Consider the following 18,535-nt stretch of genomic DNA (forward strand, 5'->3'; position numbering starts at 1 on the left):
CTTCTTGACATTTCTTTATCATTCCAATTGTTTTTAATTTTGCATAAATACGTAGGTAGGTATAGGTACCTAGGTATTTAGAGTAAAATTATTACCATATACTATACGTCTTTCGGGATTTCTTTATTGTCATGCTTTTTAGGGTTCCGTATCTGAACCTGAAGGGTGCTAACAAGGAATACAGAATCTATTATTTATTTTTGTGAAGCTTGTAGGTACTTATTGAAGTAAAGGTTACAAGTGCCTTTGAAATTTGTTGGTACTAGTATATCGTGTTAGGTACTATTTTTATTACTTGAGTGTTATTGAAATGGAGACCCGTGCTCAGTAGTGCGCCGGCGATAAGTTCTCACTTCTTTTTAATGATTCTTATAAAAAAAAAAATGAAAAGAAATAATTTAAGTATAAAAATACAAAATAAAAATTATTTGTTTTTTTAAAGTGATATAATATATTTCTACAGAACCTCTTCCGACACCTCCCAGACGTCGCTTTTAAGGTGGTAATCTGTATAATGGTTCGCTAGGGGTGAAAGCAACAGAAAAACAGGCGCAAGCGATTCTCGACCTTATTGACGGTAACGAGAAAGTTGTTATTTTGTCATATTCTTGCTCAGTATCATTCATAGATTGCTAATATGTGGTTTTTTGAAATATGTCAATAAGGTTGAAAATCGTTTGCATGCAAGTTTCTGCTTGCGGCTTTTTTTTTTTGATAGTTAATATATTTTAACGTAAAAAATATTCAATATTTTTCTGTAACAAACATTAATATTATGATATAGGAATCTAACCATATTTGACACCTCTATAATAGATGGTGTTTATATTCTCTTTGCCCAGTGTTGCCCGCAGCTCTTTGCCCATCGCCATATTTTCATATTTTGTTGAGGTTGAGGGCAAGGAATTGTCAAAAAAATATCGATACATCGATATTATTTTGTTCGAAATGTCGATATTTTTGAGCAATATTAATTTAATTTTTCGATATATCGATATATGTTATTCCCCTTTGTATATAATGATTCTGAGGTAAAGTTATCATTTCAAATAATTAATTAAAATCATCATAACTTTAAATAAATCATTTAAATCCTAATGAAAAACTTTTTAGACAACATTCCTGAAATTCCTTTTTACTAACGTTATCCTATGATCCAATGTTATCCGTTTGTAGTGTATTTATTCTCTTTGTTTATGGTTTGAAGTTTGAATTTGAATGAACCCATGGAACTAATAAGTACTACGGTTGTACGTAGTACTTATTAGTTCCATGAATGAACCATAAATCTGTGGTTAGAGTTGGCAGCACTGGTTCCGGCGAAGCTTTGGCGCGCGGCTACCACAGAATATAGGTACTCCAAGGAACGCGCGGCGCCCGGCGCGCCCCGAGTGATTACATACTCTTTGATTGGTCTGTGCTCTTTGTGCGTGGCGCGCGCCGCGGCGGAGACGGCGGGCCGCACTCGGCAGTCGGCACGTCTTTGTCACTGGGCATGGGCACTGCCATTTTGTTTTGGTAGATCAACAACTGTTTTTAAAGTTTTGCTAAGTTACATAAAAGTTTAAAGTTCGCTTTGGCGTGTTGTCTAAAAATGGACGTGGATTAGGGCCCGTTTGATATTCTGATATAACAGTAATTGCTTCTTGTATCTTTTTTCTGGTCTGGCCGATGGCTCTGCTCGCTTGAATAGTAAGACAGCCTATCTGCTGCACAAAAGTTCACATTTCAATGCATATGTGCGCTCTTGCCATTCAAGAGATTTTAAGTGTCATTGCCCGTGATTTGTGTTGTTTTTGATATCACTGAGGGTTAAGTATTTTGAAGCTAATTTATGACTACAATCATTGAGCTTATATTTCTCTTTTGGTCTAACTAATTTAAATAGTGTCAGTCTGCACTGTTCAGCTGCAGCGTGGTGGTCTAGTGGAGGAGACCTGTGCCCAGTAGTGCGATGGGTTGAAATACTGAATATAAAACTCGAAAATAAATGTTCTGCAAAGTTCTAATGAAAAGCTGTCTGTTATGTCTGAGCATGCTATGCCTCATTCAAGTTAAGTGGTACCAGCATGAACAGAAGCTGAAGTGTTATGTCTCAGTGCCGAGATGCTCTCTTGCCATGGGACAACGTCTGAAATCAGTGCACACAATGCATTCTCAATAACATATGTGCGCTGAGTCACTGAAGTAGATGTTATTAACAAGTGTAAATTAAAAATTTATAACACCCCCGACGATCCAAAGTATTTGAGTTTTCCAAAACATCATTTTCAAATAAATAATTATGTATTTAGGCAACGTCCATCTTGACAGCTTGACATTTGTCTATTGACATAATATTATGAACCTGACGGTTATCTAACCTTCTTTTCTACAAGAAAACTAGAAAAGAGCTGATAACTCTTAAACGGCTGAACCAATTTTTTTAGATTATAGCTAAGAACACTCTCGATCAAGCCACCTTTCAAACAAAAAAAACTAAATTAAAATCGGTTCATTTGTTTAGGCGCTACGATGCCACAGACAGATACACAGATACACAGATACACAGATACACACGTCAAACTTATAACACCCCTCTTTTTGGGTCGGGGGTTAAAAATTGTCACTTGTTGTTTTGTGTTCTGTCTTGTTTTTAATTGATTCCACAGTCCATTGAGAGTTATATTCTCTGAGAACTCATCTGAGAATTCCTCAGTTGGTTTCAGTGTTGTGATTCTACTACTAGTCATTGATTAGTTTAATTTTCTTGTTGTAACTAATACAAAGAGATAAGTGCGCTGAGTCACTGAAGTAGATGTTATTAAAAAATTGTCACTTGTTGTTTTGTGTTCTGTCTTGTTTTTGATTCCAAAGTCCATTGAGAGTTATATTCTCTGAGAACTCATCTGAGAATTCCTCAGTTGGTTTCAGTGTTGTGATTCTACTACTAGTCATTGATTAGTTTAATTTTCTTGTTGTAACTCATACAAAGAGATATAACTCTAAAGTAGGTTAGTTGTTGTCCTTCCTAAGCTTGAACTCATGGAAGATTTTAATGTTGATTCATAATGCTAAGAAGTTGATCATTGTCTGCAATGTCTTGTTTAATTTGGTAAAACCAAAAAACTGTTTTCTGAGCATCAGGTATGGCTTGTGCTGATAACATATTTTTCAATGTAGCTTCTTTAATATAAATAAATAGAATTTTATTTCAAGCAACGAAGGCTGAGATCTATAGAGAGCACTTTGACTACTTAGACTCTGTAGTTTAACTAAAGTCAAAGTGCTCTCTATATAGAGTTTAACCTAAGAATCATTTACATAGGATATCTGCCGCCTAAACCCTTCTCATTATGAGAGGAGACCTGTGCTCGGTTGTGGTCCGGCGACCGGTTAAGATGATTAAAACAGTTTAATTGGGTGTGGCTTGTGTCAATAACATAATATTTTTCAATCTCCTTCTTTAAATAAATTATAGATAAGTAAGAGATTAAACTAAATACTCAGTTTTCAATGGTTGTGAAGTCTGCCAGTCAGAACTGACCTCCTCATTCTGAGGGGTGACCTGTTCTCAGTAGTGGTCCGTTGATGCGTTGAAACAATGAATATACTTAAAGAGATAAAACAAAAATGTATTGCAAAATTCTAATATTGCAATGTATAAGTTATAATCTGTCAAAAATCCAAGTCTATAAACCATTGAGTATCTGTTAGACATGCGCAAAACAGTACTTTAAAAAGTGATGTCATATGGCATTACATTTCGTACTAAGTAATATTACATTTTACCATCACTCCGAACATCACCCGAGCTGGCGCGCTAGTGACGGCCACCTGGCACCTATCAAATAGTGCGCTATGTAATGAAATGAAAATATGTTCGGATGTATTATTACATTAGGGTCGTTGTGGCAACAGTGGGTCGCCCATTTTTCACAGTAATATTGCTCCGAAAATAAGCAAGCTATTGATGTCAAACTCTAATGGAATTGAGGTAGGCTAGTTAGCTTACTTTGATCAAAAAGTTATCTACATAAGTCTGACGGTTTTTGAAATAAATATATTTTTTTTAAAATGGGAATTGACCCAGTGTGTCCTATGGGGAGTACACAGTGAGTCAGCCCTAGGGACACAGTGGGTCAGGAGGGTATTTTGATATAATATATATTTTGATTCTATAGGAATGACCTCTTTAAGTGTTTATAAAAAAATTATTAATTTGTAAAATAAATCAGCAATAAAACAAAATGGAAATCTCAAACAAAATAATGAATTCTTTATTTTTTTTATTGCCTACCAACTCTATGAATCACAATTATTGAGATCTTAGTAACTTGATATTTTTTATGAACTTCGACATAATATAAAATCAATCTCGACTAACGGATATCAATTTGGGAAAAGTCAACATTGAAATAGTAGTAAGACTGTTGGCGTAAGGTGCTTCCTCCTACACAAGGCTTAGGCAATATAAGTTTTACATGACACTCCTTAACGTATGACAAATCAGGATTACTTGGCATGTGGAACTGATATTTGCGATTTACACGGAGGAAGCTCACGTAATATTCTAAGTTTTCATTACTATTGGCGTCACTCAGAAAAGCAGGTATTATTTAAATATTTTTATCGAATTATTGGAATGTCCTCTCCAAAACCAACACAAAAAAACACAAGTTTAATGTGCAAGGTTATCCGAGAGTTTTAATCTAAACAAACTAATGCCAAAATAAATAATTTAATTAGAGCGTGATTGCTATCACAACATCTAATTATCTAGTTCACAATACAAAAACCGAAAATATGCGATATCGCTCCGAATCTCAGAAGGAGACTGAACTAAAACCTTCAAAACACCCGTATTTATGCAAGTTCAATCTTGTTGGCCTCCTAGTAACAGATTGTATGACATCGAATGAGCCAAATATCGATTTTACCAAACTACCTTCATCAGCTAAATTAATAATTTTATATTATTTTTGACAACTCAAATCAACTTTTTAAAAATAACCTTACATTACGGTCTTGCAAAACTTTTCCTACAAAATAAATACTTTTCCTCTTAGTTGAAAAACGAACGAGAACGTAATCTTCCTCCTTCAGAACTCGAGGCAAGACATTGAGCTGTAATTTTTGATCAGTTAGAATTTCAATTTCGTCTTCAACTTCGTCTTCCTCGCACCAATCGGAGTCTTCGTCGTCAAGAGAAAAGTTTTCAGCGTCATCTTCTGATTCACTCTGCAAGATTTTTCTAACTGCTTTTTTATTTGGTTTATTTGTATTGTTTTGCTTGGGTAATTTTCTTTTTTTGATTTCCGATCTTTGTAGTCTAATATTTTCCTTCTCCGGTGTATCCGTGGCGATTAAGCTGCGACCAGGTTTTCTTCTTCTTCTTATGTTTGCCCTTGGCATAGCTTTGAGGGGATGTCTAAACTGACTTGGGCTGACAAAACCACCTGATAATAGCGATGTATCTTTAGACTTAGAACACTGAGGCTTGGGTGGTTCTTGGGGTTGTTCTCTCTGTGACTCTAGAGGTTCTTGTCGTGAGTCATGCTCTGGCTCTTGCTGAAAAGTTGGAGAATTTACTGATGGCCCAAGGAGTGTTTCCTTTTCTAGAATTGTCGGACTATTTTGCTCAATTTCGCTGATATCTTGAAATGATACGTTAAGTGAATTTTGGGGGACATTAGGATTGGGACGATCAGTCACAGCGCTCGGTAAAAAGTCTTCTTCTGTGAAAACATTCCTATCAAAAGGATGGATCCCGGTCTTTTTAAAGGCATTAATAATATTTGTTGGCGTCATGGTTCTGATAAATGCGGTCACAGCGCTCGGTAAAAAGTCTTCTTCTGTGAAAACATTCCTATCAAAAGGATGGATCCCGGTCTTTTTAAAGGCATTAATAATATTTGTTGGCGTCATGGTTCTGATAAATGCGGTCCCTATCAGCTCAGCTAAATCATATATTGTTACACCTTTTCCTGGATTGTTTAGCAGCCATGATTCCATAGCGGCGTTGTAGTAGCTTTTAAATGGAGAATAAATGCCCACATCCAAAGGTTGCAGCTTTGCTGACGTATGAGGGTGTAGTGTCAATATTGTCACACCGTTTTCCTTTGCTATATCTAAGGCTTCAATGCACAAATGCGACTCGTGGTTATCCATAATTAATATTGAAGGGTTTTCTTTAGAGCTCGATGTGTTTTTGATGAAGTGTTTGATTGTGTCGACAAATAACTCGCTATTCATCCAACCAGATGGTGTAGCTAGCCCTAATGTTCCAGGGGGAGCACCTTTAATCATGTGATCCTTATAGTTTTTCCTTGGGAAAATAAGTACCGGTGGCAAAGCTTGACCAGCTGCACTGATAATGCAGCAAGTTGTTACTAGGGTGCCTTTTTCGCCACTTGTTACTTTCCCGATATTCTTACCTTTAGGACCTATTACTTTTTGGGGTTTCTGCACTGTAACCGTTGCCGTCTCATCAAGATTGTACACTCTGGTACCATCAGCAAATGCAGAATGTCTTTTATAAACTTCTTGTAGATTATCGAAAAAGACCTTCACGGTTTCCTTATTAAAAGCTGTTGCTCTAGCCAGACTGCAAGCTTCCGGTTTGCGTAAAGAAAGTTCATTATGACGCTTGCGAAAAGATTTTAACCAGTCGATACCTGCCATCTGGTTAACAATCCATGACTGTGGCATTTTAATTTTGTTTATAACAGCCATTTCATATGCAACTTTTCGACAATCTTTTGTTGTTAGGCCGTAAAACATAAGAGCGCAGTTTTTATAATATTCAGTAAGTGCTTGTTCTTGCTCATCCGTAAAAACTCTATTAACATCATAATTCGGAACAAGCTTTACATTTTCTGTACTTTTGGATGCTTTTACTTTGACTGCATAACGTTGTAGCGTTGAAAATGGAATTCTTTTATCCCTTGCTACAGCACGTATCTTTTTTCCTGACTCAATTTCTTGAAGCGCTTCCTTCATTTGTTCTTTTGTGTGATTACCAATTTTTCTACTTATCGGGCGTTTTTTTGGCATTCTGTAAAATAAAAATAGCTATTGTAGTCATCTGGCCGATTGTATTTAGAGACGCCTGGTGATAGGTACACAGTGGGTCGACTCACTGTGCCCCCCTTAGAAACGACCCACTGTGTACCACTCATAACATTTTAATTTTATGACGCAATAAGAAAAACTTTAACTGTGCTGGCAATCTCTATTTATTGTCAAATGAGACCTTAATAAATACTTATTACGTACAAATAATAACTAAGTAGATAAAATTAATAACTACAAGAGAAGAAAACAACAAAACTTACGTGATTTTTTTACTTTTGTAGTCTTAAAACACAAATTAACGTGTATGTCGTACACCACACTTCCGAACGGCGCACCGACTAGCGTGAAGCGAGTCACGTCTGAACGCGAATCTACTGTGAAAGAGATGCAGCTATTGTCCTACTCTTTTTGCCCAATATGGTGCCGACTCAGGGTGGAGTTCACCGACTTTTAAAACGGCTGATTATTAGAAAACCGGCTGATTAAGTGATTTTTACTGTTCACCAGCACCTAACCGAGGTTTGCAGCCCTAAAACGGCCGTTTTACCTAACCGAGCTCGGAAGGGTCGTTTAACCGGGGTTTCCACATTTTTACATCTGTTGTGCCTTTGTGTACAGATCAATTTAGATTATTTCGATTTGTCTTTGCGTCGTTCATTTCAGTAGCGTGCAACAAGTGATTAATGTAATGGTTGGAAATAATTACTTATCTTACTTTCCACTATATTTTGATATTTTAAAACGAACTCTGAACTGATGCGCTTGTCGTCACTTGAAAAATCACTTGTACACATTTTTGGCCCTCCATTTTAATATTGAAATTATTTTAAACACTAGAATCTCTTAAAATCATCTTTAAATGCACGCACAAATAATTACGGCAACACGACAGCAAAAAATCAACAGTCCAACACGTGCAGGACACATGATCACGACTGTGACGTCGGGGCCCCGAAGTTGTAAATTTGGGACGGTTACTACCTGGCAAAATTTAGAACAATAGTGTAGTTCATCTTACCCATAGCGTCTTTGTACTTTTCCAGTTGAAAGTATTTTATTTTATGCTCCTAAATATAGGCGTCACAGTTTGTTGTGTTGAATAGTAATGACAATGTGTCTTCGCTAACGCATTGCGTTTTAGCGTTCGTTCGTAGCAGCAGCGTAGCTGAGAACAGATGGTGTTCCGCCGATTTAGTAACCATGCTACACTTTTTCGTGATGAACAGTAAATATTAAAACGGTTGTTTAAACGACGGTTTCGAAATAACCAGCTGATTTAGCAACCGTTGTTTATGTAGCTTTCGGCGAACTCCAGTCTCAGTGTGCCCACTTGACCCACTGTTGCCACAACGACCCTACATGAGATATCGAGTGATGGGATGCCCCGCCGCCATACGTACTACGTTCGATGTACGCACTACCGCACCTAGTTACATTATACCGCTAGCCAATATTCCGTTCGGTCACTTTAGTTAATAAATAAAGTTGGTTTCCCTTCATACTTTAGACCAGGCTTAGGACTGGCAATATACATGGATTACCTACGAATTACGATTATACGTGATACGACCATGGATATTGGCGTATTTATAAATCAACTTTATATGTACAATGATTGTTATTTTTTTTCTTATTTTTATTCTAATTATTTTGATTTTTTTTTTGTTTTTTTTTTTTAGTAGGTAGGTACTTTTAAAATTTTAGTATTTACATTATATTTAATTACAGCTAATAAATAATAGTTGCGACAATTTTTTTGTCTTAAGACGTGTACGTTTTTCATTTAACGTCAGTCCTGCCTTCGAAAACACACGCTCACATGGTACGGATGTAGCCGAGATGTTTAGGCGTTTTAGCATGTATTTGTACAAACGAGGATACACGCTTTTGCGTTCGTTCCACCAAAGCAGTGGATTTTCTGATCTTTTGACGAGTGGTTCTTCTATATATTTATCAAACTCGACAATACCGGCTGCAGTCGGATTTTGAGGAACGAGGACAGCAACTTCGGCGTCAAATTCATCCCAAATCGAGCCAGATTCAGTGGAAGGTGCAGATTTTTGCTGTACAACTGGCTCTTGGACTGTTTCCGGGGTTCGATGTGTTCCAATTTTCAATTTCAATGCTGATGCAGCTCTATTAAAATTGGCAATGTCACTAAACCCACTTTTTTTAAATCGCGGATCTAATATTGTGGCCTCACAAAGAATCACATTGTTTTCAACTTCTCCAAACCTTAGACGCATCTGTGATTTCAGTGCGTTATGTAGTCGTTCAATATTTTCTGGACATGCTGATGAATATCTGCTCAGTGTCTTGTTTATAATTTTACAAAAGACGATATATTTTGATGCAGACACATATTGTTCACCACTGATTTCTACAGTAACCTCGTAAAATATTTTTAAAAGCTCTGTCGCTTTTTCTATTATTATCCAATCGTCTTGCGGTAAACTTAAGTCTGGTCGCATTATTGCTAACGTGGCGATAAGAGCTTCTTTAACTTTTAAAAATCTCATGAGCATGTCATATGTGGAGTTCCATCTTGTCGCCACGTCTTGTTTGAGTTTTAATGGCGATATAGTCATTTGTTCTTCTATCTCCATTAATTTCTTTTTAGCTGGATTACTTCTATGAAAATATTCCACGACAGCCTTTACCCTGTTTACGGTGTCAGCTATTTCATAAATGCTTGACTGCACAACCAAATTAATGGTGTGAGCATAACAAGGAAGTGAGCGCCATCCTCCTAGGCGAACAGCACTTAACACATTTGGGGCATTGTCGCTAACTATCACATTCACGTAGTGATGTATGTTCCATTCAAGAAACTTAGCTTCTAGAAAGTTTTTAAGGTTGACAGTTGTGTGTCTCTGTTCATATTCGATACACCCTAACATGACAGTGCACAGCTTGTGCGTTTCTATATCGATGAAATGCGCGGTGAGAGCTATGTACCCATCCTGCACAATAGACGTCCAGGCATCCGTTGTAATACAAATAGCTGCTGCTTTTGCTATTTGTTTTTGAACATTTTCCAGAACTTTATTATAAAATTTAGGAAGTAAACTTTCCGAGAGAGTTTTCCGCGTTGGCAGGGTATAACCTGGATTTAACATTTCGACGAATTTTCGGAACTCGACTTCGTCGACCATTCGGAGGGCATGGTAGCCTTTGGCAATCATTTTAACAAGTTGCTCGTCAAGCTGTTGTATTCGATTCCTTGGTAAAGTTTTTTTTGAGAACACATGGTCTGCCATCGAAGGAACTGTTTGTCTATTGGGAAATCTTAATGGTAAGTCCAAATTTTTACTGCATGATGGAATCGGCTCTACTTCAACTTCACTGTCGACCGGTCTATCACGAAGTTCGGCTTCGGGAACAGTAGCAAGCTGTCTACTACTGTTTAATTGTATAGTAGGATGCATCGACTTCATATGTCGACTCAGACTTCCGATAGAGCTGGAAGAGATTGCCAATATACGGGAACAGTATCCACATTTTGCCTTTTTGCTTGGAACAACTTCTTCAAAGTGATTCCAAATGGGGCTAGTTTTTCTTTTAGTCGCCATACCTATTAATTATACACACGCACTTGCAAATAGGTACCTATTAATTTATTTATTTACACGTATAAATATCAGTCTTGTCCATTGGCTTAGTTGTCTTATCATAAAAATTAAAATATACTAACACAATATAATATTATTTACACGATAAAGTAAGTCATTTAGATTTTAGTAACACTAATTTTATTTACACTATACTTAATTTGGCATTTTAAAAATATTCATTGAACCCTATCGTAATAAGTGAAAAATGTCCTTGACCGCCCACGCTTTGTCAAATACTAATAATTACTAATAAATATAAACAAAGAATTCATTGTTAAACAATCATATCGTACGAATTTTTGAAGAGCTAAGTTAAGTACCTTGGCGGAGCCAAATAAACGTAAACCTTATTGCATCAGTTACAGACTACAGTATATAAAATCGGGCTGGCCGCGCAACCGATATGAAGCACGAGTATCTCTCTCTCACTCTCTCTCACTAGCACAATTTACGATTCTCAAACCACGCACCGAGATATGCCGATTGCCGAATGACATGACCGAACAGTCAGTAGGCAGCGAGCGCGAAACGCTGTCCGCGTCATGTTTAAGGCGCATTTTCACTGGGCGACATGTCGCAGATACTTGTCGTTCGACATTCACGTAGTTGTCTCTGTAAAAGTTGTGGGACAATGTCCCGCGACATATGACTCGTTCTCATTGGCCAGTCGTGACCAGTATGTCGCCTGAGGAAGTAGTGCTGTTCAGTTCAGTGGAACACAAAGCGACACACGTTCTCACCACTCAAAGCCTGTCCGGCGATTGTCGAGGGACACGAAGGTCGCGCGCGTCGACGCTCGCAGACCATCGACTAGCGACAAGTTGCGCGACACGTAAATATCCCAAGCGATGTCGGACGACGTCGGGCGACATGGCGCGGGACACGTGAATTTCGTGTCGAGCGACAGAGTCGCGCAACAAATGTCCCCTAGTGAAAATGCGGCTTTAGTGTGATGTGTAATGCTTGATTTTGTCGTGTAATATGTAATGCTACAGTACGCGGTCGGGTAATATTACGCGTAATGCATCAATCGCATTACTTACACATGTCTAGTATCTGTTAGCTCTGGAATAGATTTACCTTTTTGAGAAGGGTTTAGCAGCTAAACACACTCATTTTAAGAGGTGAAGGGGACTTGTGCTTAGTAGTAGCCTGGCGATGGGTTGAGATGATGAATAAGAAATATGATACCTCAATTAAAAAAGAATGTATTGCAGAGTTCTGATTTTGCATTGTAAAAGTTATCTGGTTATGTCAAGGGATGCCTCCTTGCAGCGAAGTAAATGCATCCTTGAAATTGAGTGGTAATACAGCATAAACTGTCTGAAATGTTCTTTTTCAGTTCTCTGTGCTCTCTTGCCATTCATGAGTTTCAGAAATCGGTGCTCACAATATAATGTATTCCCAATTTCGACTCTCTTCTTTCGACGTTTTCTTTGCTGGTGCTGGGATCACACATCTCTTCGAGTGGTGTTGATACAAGCTTCTCAAAACTATTCTTAAGTGGTTTAACAGCGTCGTGATGAGCACTCCATCTTGAGGACTGCTCCACAAGCAGTCCCCGAGATGGAAGACTATGTCGTTTAACAAACACGCCTACACTTTTAATTAACATGTGTGGATGACGAAAAGAACCTGTAATCTATCTAAATTAGGGTGGCGACCGTTGTGATTGCCGCCAGATCGTCGTGCACTTTCTTTTGGACCTAGGCCACAGTTTTCTCTCCTGCTGGCCCAGACTCCACCGATCCCGCTGCCGATGAAACGGAAAACCCCTGCCCCTTCCTAAACTGAGTGAGAACTGAGGCTCTTAACAGTTCCTCCTCCGCCTTTTCCGAGACTTCCTGGCGCCTCCTCCGGGCCAGCTTTACCTTGGCCTTGACCGATTCCACGGATTTACTAGTAGCAGGGGGACGTCCCCTTCTTCTGGGCTTCGTTGTCTCCGGTGACACCGTAACATCCTCCACAAGACGTGGCTGGCTTCTTTACGCTTTGCATTAGCCACAGGCGGCCCGGACCCGACACGATTATAGAGGATTCAGAATCCGACCTGCACATTTCCAACTTCTTTACCTTCCATTCATGAATCTACCCCCATTGAAGGTCGAAAGAATTCACCGTTAGCGGGACCTTCCTTGGTAGAATTTTCGTACGACGCTTTTTTTGCGAATTTTAAATTCAGTTCACCCATCAATTTTAGATGTCTTCATGGACTAAGACCAGACCTTCGTTATTTTATAAAAGCTGAAAGTTTCTCTGCGCATTGCCCCCAAACAGCCATATTCAGCCGAACGATTCACTACATCTACGATGTGTGCTTCTTCCTCAATGACAGTTCTGTAGGTCGACCAAATAGTTTGTTATCCGCTCATCTGCACGAAGCGGCGATCGTGGCGATCTTATATCACCGAGCAATGCCCTTAGTGTGTATTCACATGTACCACAACCACACCACGTCGCAGCGACAAAATGTGGTCAAGCTGTGGTTACGTGTGAATAGTGTCGCAGCGGCATTTTGCAGTTGCGTTGTGGTACCGACAAAATGTGATGTGGCTGCGCGTTGTCGCTGTCGTTGCAATGTGGTAACCGCGTGGTCATGTACAGTTATACTCCGGCTTTCGTAGAGAAAACACGGCTTGACTGAACGTAGTCATGGAGGAAAGATTGTTGTTGCTATCCTTGTTATGGCTTTTATTAATAAGAAGAAGACGACGACATCAGCGTATTCGTCGAAATAGAATTTATTGGGTACATCCTTTATTGGAAAACAAAAGTCAAAGCCAATTTCGTACTGATTATCCTAAACTTCGAAGGTTCAAGAAGAAATTTTATAAAAAATTTAGAATGAACAAGCATACATTTGACTACTTGTTAAATGAACTGAATAGTGAGTTGCAAAAAAAAGACACGGCCATGAGAAAAAGCATACCATCTGTTGAACGTCTGGCAATGACATTGAGGTGAGTAAATTTATTTTATAGTTAATTATTTTTAAGGACTTAGAAAATATAATTAGTTCCATCTACCGGGACAGGCTCACCGGGCAGATGAAGCTAATTTATAAAATATAAAATACAGGTGCAAATTAAGAGGCCGTACCTACCTGGTTTTGCTCGCGGCACTAGCGCCACTTTCATTAAAAAATTATATCTTTTTATTTAAGGCATAGATAAAAAATCTGTCTCAGCCAATTTTTAAATTTAGCAAAAAAACAAATTGCTGAAAAGTGGCTGATTTTTTATCTATGCCTAAAATAAAAAGATATTAATATTTTAATGAAAGTGGCGCTAGTGTTGCGAGCAAAACCAGTACGGCCTCTTAATTCATTAACAATAAAAAGTAAGATTATGATTGTGGGCACGTTTCATATAGTTTCCTATTATTACAACAGTATGCATGTACAGTCAGCGCCATATCGACCTACCCTTAGCTGTCAAATTTCTGCAACTGAATTTCAACCTAATTTCAAACGCATAGAGATCAACATCAGTTGTGGTTTTTTTCACAGATTTTCGTAGGTCGATGTGCGCTGACTGTACGTTACGCACACGCCACGCATTCGGTCTGCTCAGGCCTTTATTATTTGATGTGTTAATTTGCAAATGAGTTACTTTGCAACTGTGGTAGGGAGGATAGGAAGGCGAAAACAAAGAGCGTACTTATATATTTTGATTTATTGTGTCATTCAAAAATCAACAGAGTAGGTAATTAATCAGTTAATCTCCGAAAATATCCGTTATAATCGGATCATTATAGTTTGAAGCCTGAGAAGAGACGCTGAGTGGAGATTCTGGTACTGAAATATCTCTTGGTGTGGATGCAGTACGCAAATTGCGAAGCTGTGGAGAGCCTGTTTCCATATCCGGCCGATACCTAGACGTTGATGGTCGTTCGTACGGTTGGTACGCTTGTGTCGTATACCCCTGTCCATATTCACTGTAATTATCATTACGTGTAGTTGTAGGTGTATGATATTTTTGAATTACATTCAATATTTCTATCTGAGCATTCAGTTTCCAATCATCACGAATGGTCTTAAATCTATCGTATAAAGATAGCAAAAAATGCATATCACTGTCACAGGACTTGTCACGTTCCTGTGTAGTGTAGTTACTTGTATGTGCAGTTACTTGATCGCTCAAATGACTTGTTATTTTTTTTATTAACCCATATTCTGCATCATCTTTTTTTCTTTGGATATTTTTTGGTCTCTTCCAAACTTCAGAGTCACTCGTTTCAGTAGTATTATCGTCTTCATTATCGATTTGTTCGATGTCATCGTCTTTGTTTTGTACTGGTAGAGACGATGTTGTATTTCGATTTTCAGACAATGGCTTTAAAAATAATAATTGACTAAAGTAGTAGTATCTCTTTGAACTACCTGCTGAACCGCTTCTCTGTGAATTTTGTTTTTTAAGGTCTCTGTTGAAAGAGTCTCTTAAGCTTTTCCATTTTCTTTGTAAGTTGGCAGCTGAAAAATTAATTGTTAAATTGAAATTTGTAGAAAAGTAAGTTGGTAGTTAAATTTGAAAATAACATATAAAATAATAATAATAATATTTTACAATATCGAAATTACAGTGATCAGATCATATAATGAACTCAGTATTGAAGATAATTTCTGTATATTTAAATATCCATGTTAATAGTTTCAAGTTATTCTTAAATCTATGACAGCCAAGCATCTTTATATAGTTTGATAAATGATTAGTTTTTCTTATACCCGGTGGCATAAGCGCTTTTCTTAATATAATTATTTAATGTATTACTACTACACTACTACACGTTATGTAATATATAAATAAGTAGTATTTAATATTTAACATATTTTGAAATTTTACCATATTAAAATTAACTGGATTTATTTTACATTAGTCCAGTATAATGTAAGATCGATCATTTCCCAAAATGTCATCAGCCTATTGAATGGTGTTAAAAAGGTTGAAATACCTAATACTTTAAGGGGTCGTTGTACCCTTCAACACGAGCTACTTTTACTATGGGGACACATATACCTACATGACCTAAATGTATGAAACAGCTGATTTTTTACGATTTCGTATGTGTGTCCCCATAGTAAAAGTTGTTCATATTCTTGAGTACAGTACAATGACCCCAGTGTTATTTATTTCAACCTTTTGTAACACCCTGTATAATTCCATTTCAGTATTATTTGTTTTTAATATAATTTTTTTGTTATAGATATTTGGCAACGGGGTGTTCGTTTGAAGATCTCGCCGATTTTTTTAAATGTGGTACTTCAACTGCTAGCAAAATTGTCCACGACGTGTGCCGCCTGATTTGGGATAAATTACAGCCTATTCATTTACCAACATGTAATAAAACAATGTGGCTTGATATTGCGAACAAATTTAAAAAGAAAGCAAATTTTCCAAACTGCTTAGGGGCTGTAGATGGGAAACATATAAGGATTATTCATCCACCACGCAGTGGTTCATTATTCTTTAATTATAAACATTTCTTTTCTATTGTTTTAATGGCCGTATGTGACGCCGATTATTTATTCGTGTATGTTGATGTAGGAGCCTACGGTAAAACTTCCGATTCAACTATTTGGAGGGACTGCAGTTTATATGATGCAATGGAAAGAAATGATTTAGATCTACCTGGACCGCAAGCAATTACCCCTGTAGGTAGGCCCTTGCCTATGGTATTCATTGGCGATGAAGCCTTTGGATTACACAAACATTTGCTGCGACCATACAGCGGCAAGCAATTAACAATGAAAAAACGTGTTTTTAACTATAGATTATCACGAGCACGAAGATATGTGGAATGTTCCTTTGGAATTTTGACTAACAAATGGCGAATATTGCATAGACCAATAATGTGTCAGTTGAATTTGCAACAGACATAGTGAAAGCATGTGTCGTATTACATAATATAGTACGCAAGCGAGATGGTTATAAATTCGAAGACACTTTATCGATAACTTCAAATTTGTTACGAATGCATTCCTTTGAACAAAGTCATGACGGGATTCGAGCAGATTCTGTTAGAAATGAATTTGCCGACTATTTTGTGAGCCCTGAAGGTGAATTATCGTGGCAGTACAATAAAGCGTGAATGGTGTTGTTAGGTATACTCGGTTTAATAAATAGTAATTAATAAACTTACCGCACTGGTTTTTTTCTTTTGTTTCCTTATTATCAAAATCTTCATAAAACTTCATGCAAAGGGTTTCCCATGCTTTGTTTTTTAATATGCGATTGGAATACTCCTCTGTCCTTTGATCCCAAATGCATGGCAAATTGCGAATCTCCTCAATAAACATATCCGTGTCAAAAGTCTCCGAGTCGGACATTTTAATTTTTCGCACAACCACGCGGCAACACAGTACAACGCAGAATGAAAGGGGGGAGCGCAGGCGCCAGCTAGGCGCGCGCTGTTGATGACGTCATGTCGTGGCGATGTGGCCGCGGTGCCGCCGCCGGTGGTAGCGTTGCCGTCGCGATGTGGTTGCGATGTGGTCGTATTACACAGGTGGTCGATAACAACGGCAAAATGTGGTACGTGTGAATTGTAATATTAATTTTCAATACAAAATATACGCCCGACCACATGGCGTCGTTGTGGTGTGGTTGTGGCTGTGGTGTGGTTGTGGTACGTGTGAATTGATCCTTACTCTATTGATGCCTGCCGGCCCGACGCCACCGCGCGGCTCGGTTTTCATAAAAGCGTTCATTGTGACTCAACTTGATAATGTGAGACTGTTAAGTGTTATTTTTTACGTTTACTAGGAATGAAGCTATAGAATGCAGTCTTTTGTTTTTCAAAATGCGACTCTGGTGTAGTATTACGATGCGATAAGTATGGAGATACCGCATTTCGGAGGGCCACTTGTATTTAAAAATTAATCCTTGTATTTTAAAGCGGTGACCTAGGGTGTTTAACTTCAAATTACGTTAATTAGATATTAGGCAATAAGGAAATAAATAAAAATATACACTTGTCTATACAAAAATATTTATTTACAGCACTTTCATTCTGTACAATAATCTGGCGCCGCCAGGCGTAATTGGTTTTAAACTTAGAGAGTCTAAGATTTACAAATACCAGTTCTAGGTCTAATTTTTAAGTGATACAATACAACTAGTCTAATATTCTTACAAAGTTAACAAAAATCTTGGCAATAGCATCCACCAATAACTAGAAATATGAAAATTAGTGCAACAGTTCCCATTTACACAGTGAAATCATTTTCGCTTATCTGATTTTTTGTTCTACATGCTATACAATACAACATCAAAAATTACTATACAATATAGTAAATTTAATGCCCTTTCCAAAAACGTGGCACACTTGTACATTGTAACGTAAAAAACTTAAGACCAACAATAAACAAAAAATCTATCACCAGATGTTGGGCGTAAAGGGTAGGTACACACTGAGTGCGTGATCCGGAAATTACTCTACTGTTCGTAGTCACAATTACAGCTGGGCCGGTGATTTCTATGTTGAGATGATTCTACAAAGGATTTAAAAAAAAATCTTATATCCGGAATCGTGAATTTTTTTTAAAATTTTTTTTTTACAGATTTACCTCGACCGTGAAAATTAATTATGTTGATGAGTAGTTTGGGTGGATATTATCGTAAAACTGTAGTATGACCATGATTTGCTCATTTTAGGGTAAAAAAAATTTTTTTCAAAAAAAAGTACCTTCAAATTTACTAGTGGAAATATGTTCTATTAACGATACAGAACCACCAAAAAAGTCTTCCTGTATAAAAAGTTTGTAAGAAATAATTTTTCACCCCAATAGGCAGGTGAAAATTAAAAAAAAAATATTGTTAATTTTATTATTGTTAATATAATTATTCATATTTAATTAAAAATATGAA

At 37.4% G+C, this 18,535-nt stretch overlaps 3 protein-coding genes and 1 long non-coding RNA gene across 4 annotated transcripts; 1 reads left to right on the top strand and 3 right to left on the bottom strand.

Moving 5' to 3' along the window:
- Window positions 1–790: 790 nt before the first annotated feature.
- On the bottom strand, window positions 791–4,334 carry LOC123876282. Its single transcript, XR_006798302.1, has 3 exons — window positions 3,879–4,334; window positions 2,885–2,888; window positions 791–805 (listed from the first exon to the last, which is right to left on the bottom strand). It is a non-coding gene; the product is annotated as an uncharacterized LOC123876282 (long non-coding RNA).
- Window positions 4,335–4,351: 17 nt separating this feature from the next.
- On the bottom strand, window positions 4,352–7,481 carry LOC123876058. Its single transcript, XM_045922186.1, has 3 exons — window positions 5,431–7,481; window positions 5,062–5,220; window positions 4,352–4,432 (listed from the first exon to the last, which is right to left on the bottom strand). The coding sequence occupies exons 1-3, from the start codon at window positions 7,033–7,035 to the stop codon at window positions 4,352–4,354; spliced, it is 1,845 nt and encodes a 614-aa protein (XP_045778142.1). The 5' UTR covers window positions 7,036–7,481.
- A 5,586-nt stretch (window positions 7,482–13,067) lies between these two features.
- On the top strand, window positions 13,068–16,807 carry LOC123876271 (protein ALP1-like). The gene is made up of 2 exons (XM_045922479.1): window positions 13,068–13,630; window positions 15,873–16,807. Exons 1-2 carry the CDS (start codon window positions 13,323–13,325, stop codon window positions 16,546–16,548), a joined length of 984 nt encoding a protein of 327 aa, XP_045778435.1. The 5' UTR covers window positions 13,068–13,322; the 3' UTR covers window positions 16,549–16,807.
- LOC123876272 lies at window positions 14,179–17,327 on the bottom strand. Its single transcript, XM_045922480.1, has 2 exons — window positions 16,809–17,327; window positions 14,179–15,141 (listed from the first exon to the last, which is right to left on the bottom strand). The coding sequence occupies exons 1-2, from the start codon at window positions 16,993–16,995 to the stop codon at window positions 14,387–14,389; spliced, it is 942 nt and encodes a 313-aa protein (XP_045778436.1). The 5' UTR covers window positions 16,996–17,327; the 3' UTR covers window positions 14,179–14,386.
- Window positions 17,328–18,535: the final 1,208 nt, after the last annotated feature.

This window comes from Maniola jurtina, chromosome 21, assembly GCF_905333055.1.
Source record: "Maniola jurtina chromosome 21, ilManJurt1.1, whole genome shotgun sequence".
Classification (NCBI taxonomy): Eukaryota; Metazoa; Arthropoda; class Insecta; order Lepidoptera; family Nymphalidae; genus Maniola; species Maniola jurtina.

Bases quoted from the DNA above. Each gene is read 5' to 3' on its own strand.
- LOC123876058 (XM_045922186.1), bottom strand. From the start codon at position 7,035: ATGCCAAAAAAACGCCCGATAAGTAGAAAAATTGGTAATCACACAAAA. The intron at 5,221-5,430 runs GTCAGCCCAAGT...AAAATCTTGCAG, and splicing joins CGCTATTATCAGGTGGTTTT to AGTGAATCAGAAGATGACGC. The intron at 4,433-5,061 runs GTTCGTTTTTCA...AGCCTTGTGTAG, and splicing joins AGGAGGAAGATTACGTTCTC to GAGGAAGCACCTTACGCCAA.
- LOC123876271 (XM_045922479.1), top strand. From the start codon at position 13,323: ATGGAGGAAAGATTGTTGTTGCTATCCTTGTTATGGCTTTTATTAATA. The intron at 13,631-15,872 runs GTGAGTAAATTT...TTTTTGTTATAG, and splicing joins CGTCTGGCAATGACATTGAG to ATATTTGGCAACGGGGTGTT.
- LOC123876272 (XM_045922480.1), bottom strand. From the start codon at position 16,995: ATGTCCGACTCGGAGACTTTTGACACGGATATGTTTATTGAGGAGATT. The intron at 15,142-16,808 runs GTAAGTTTATTA...TTAATTTTTCAG, and splicing joins AAAAGAAAAAAACCAGTGCG to CTGCCAACTTACAAAGAAAA.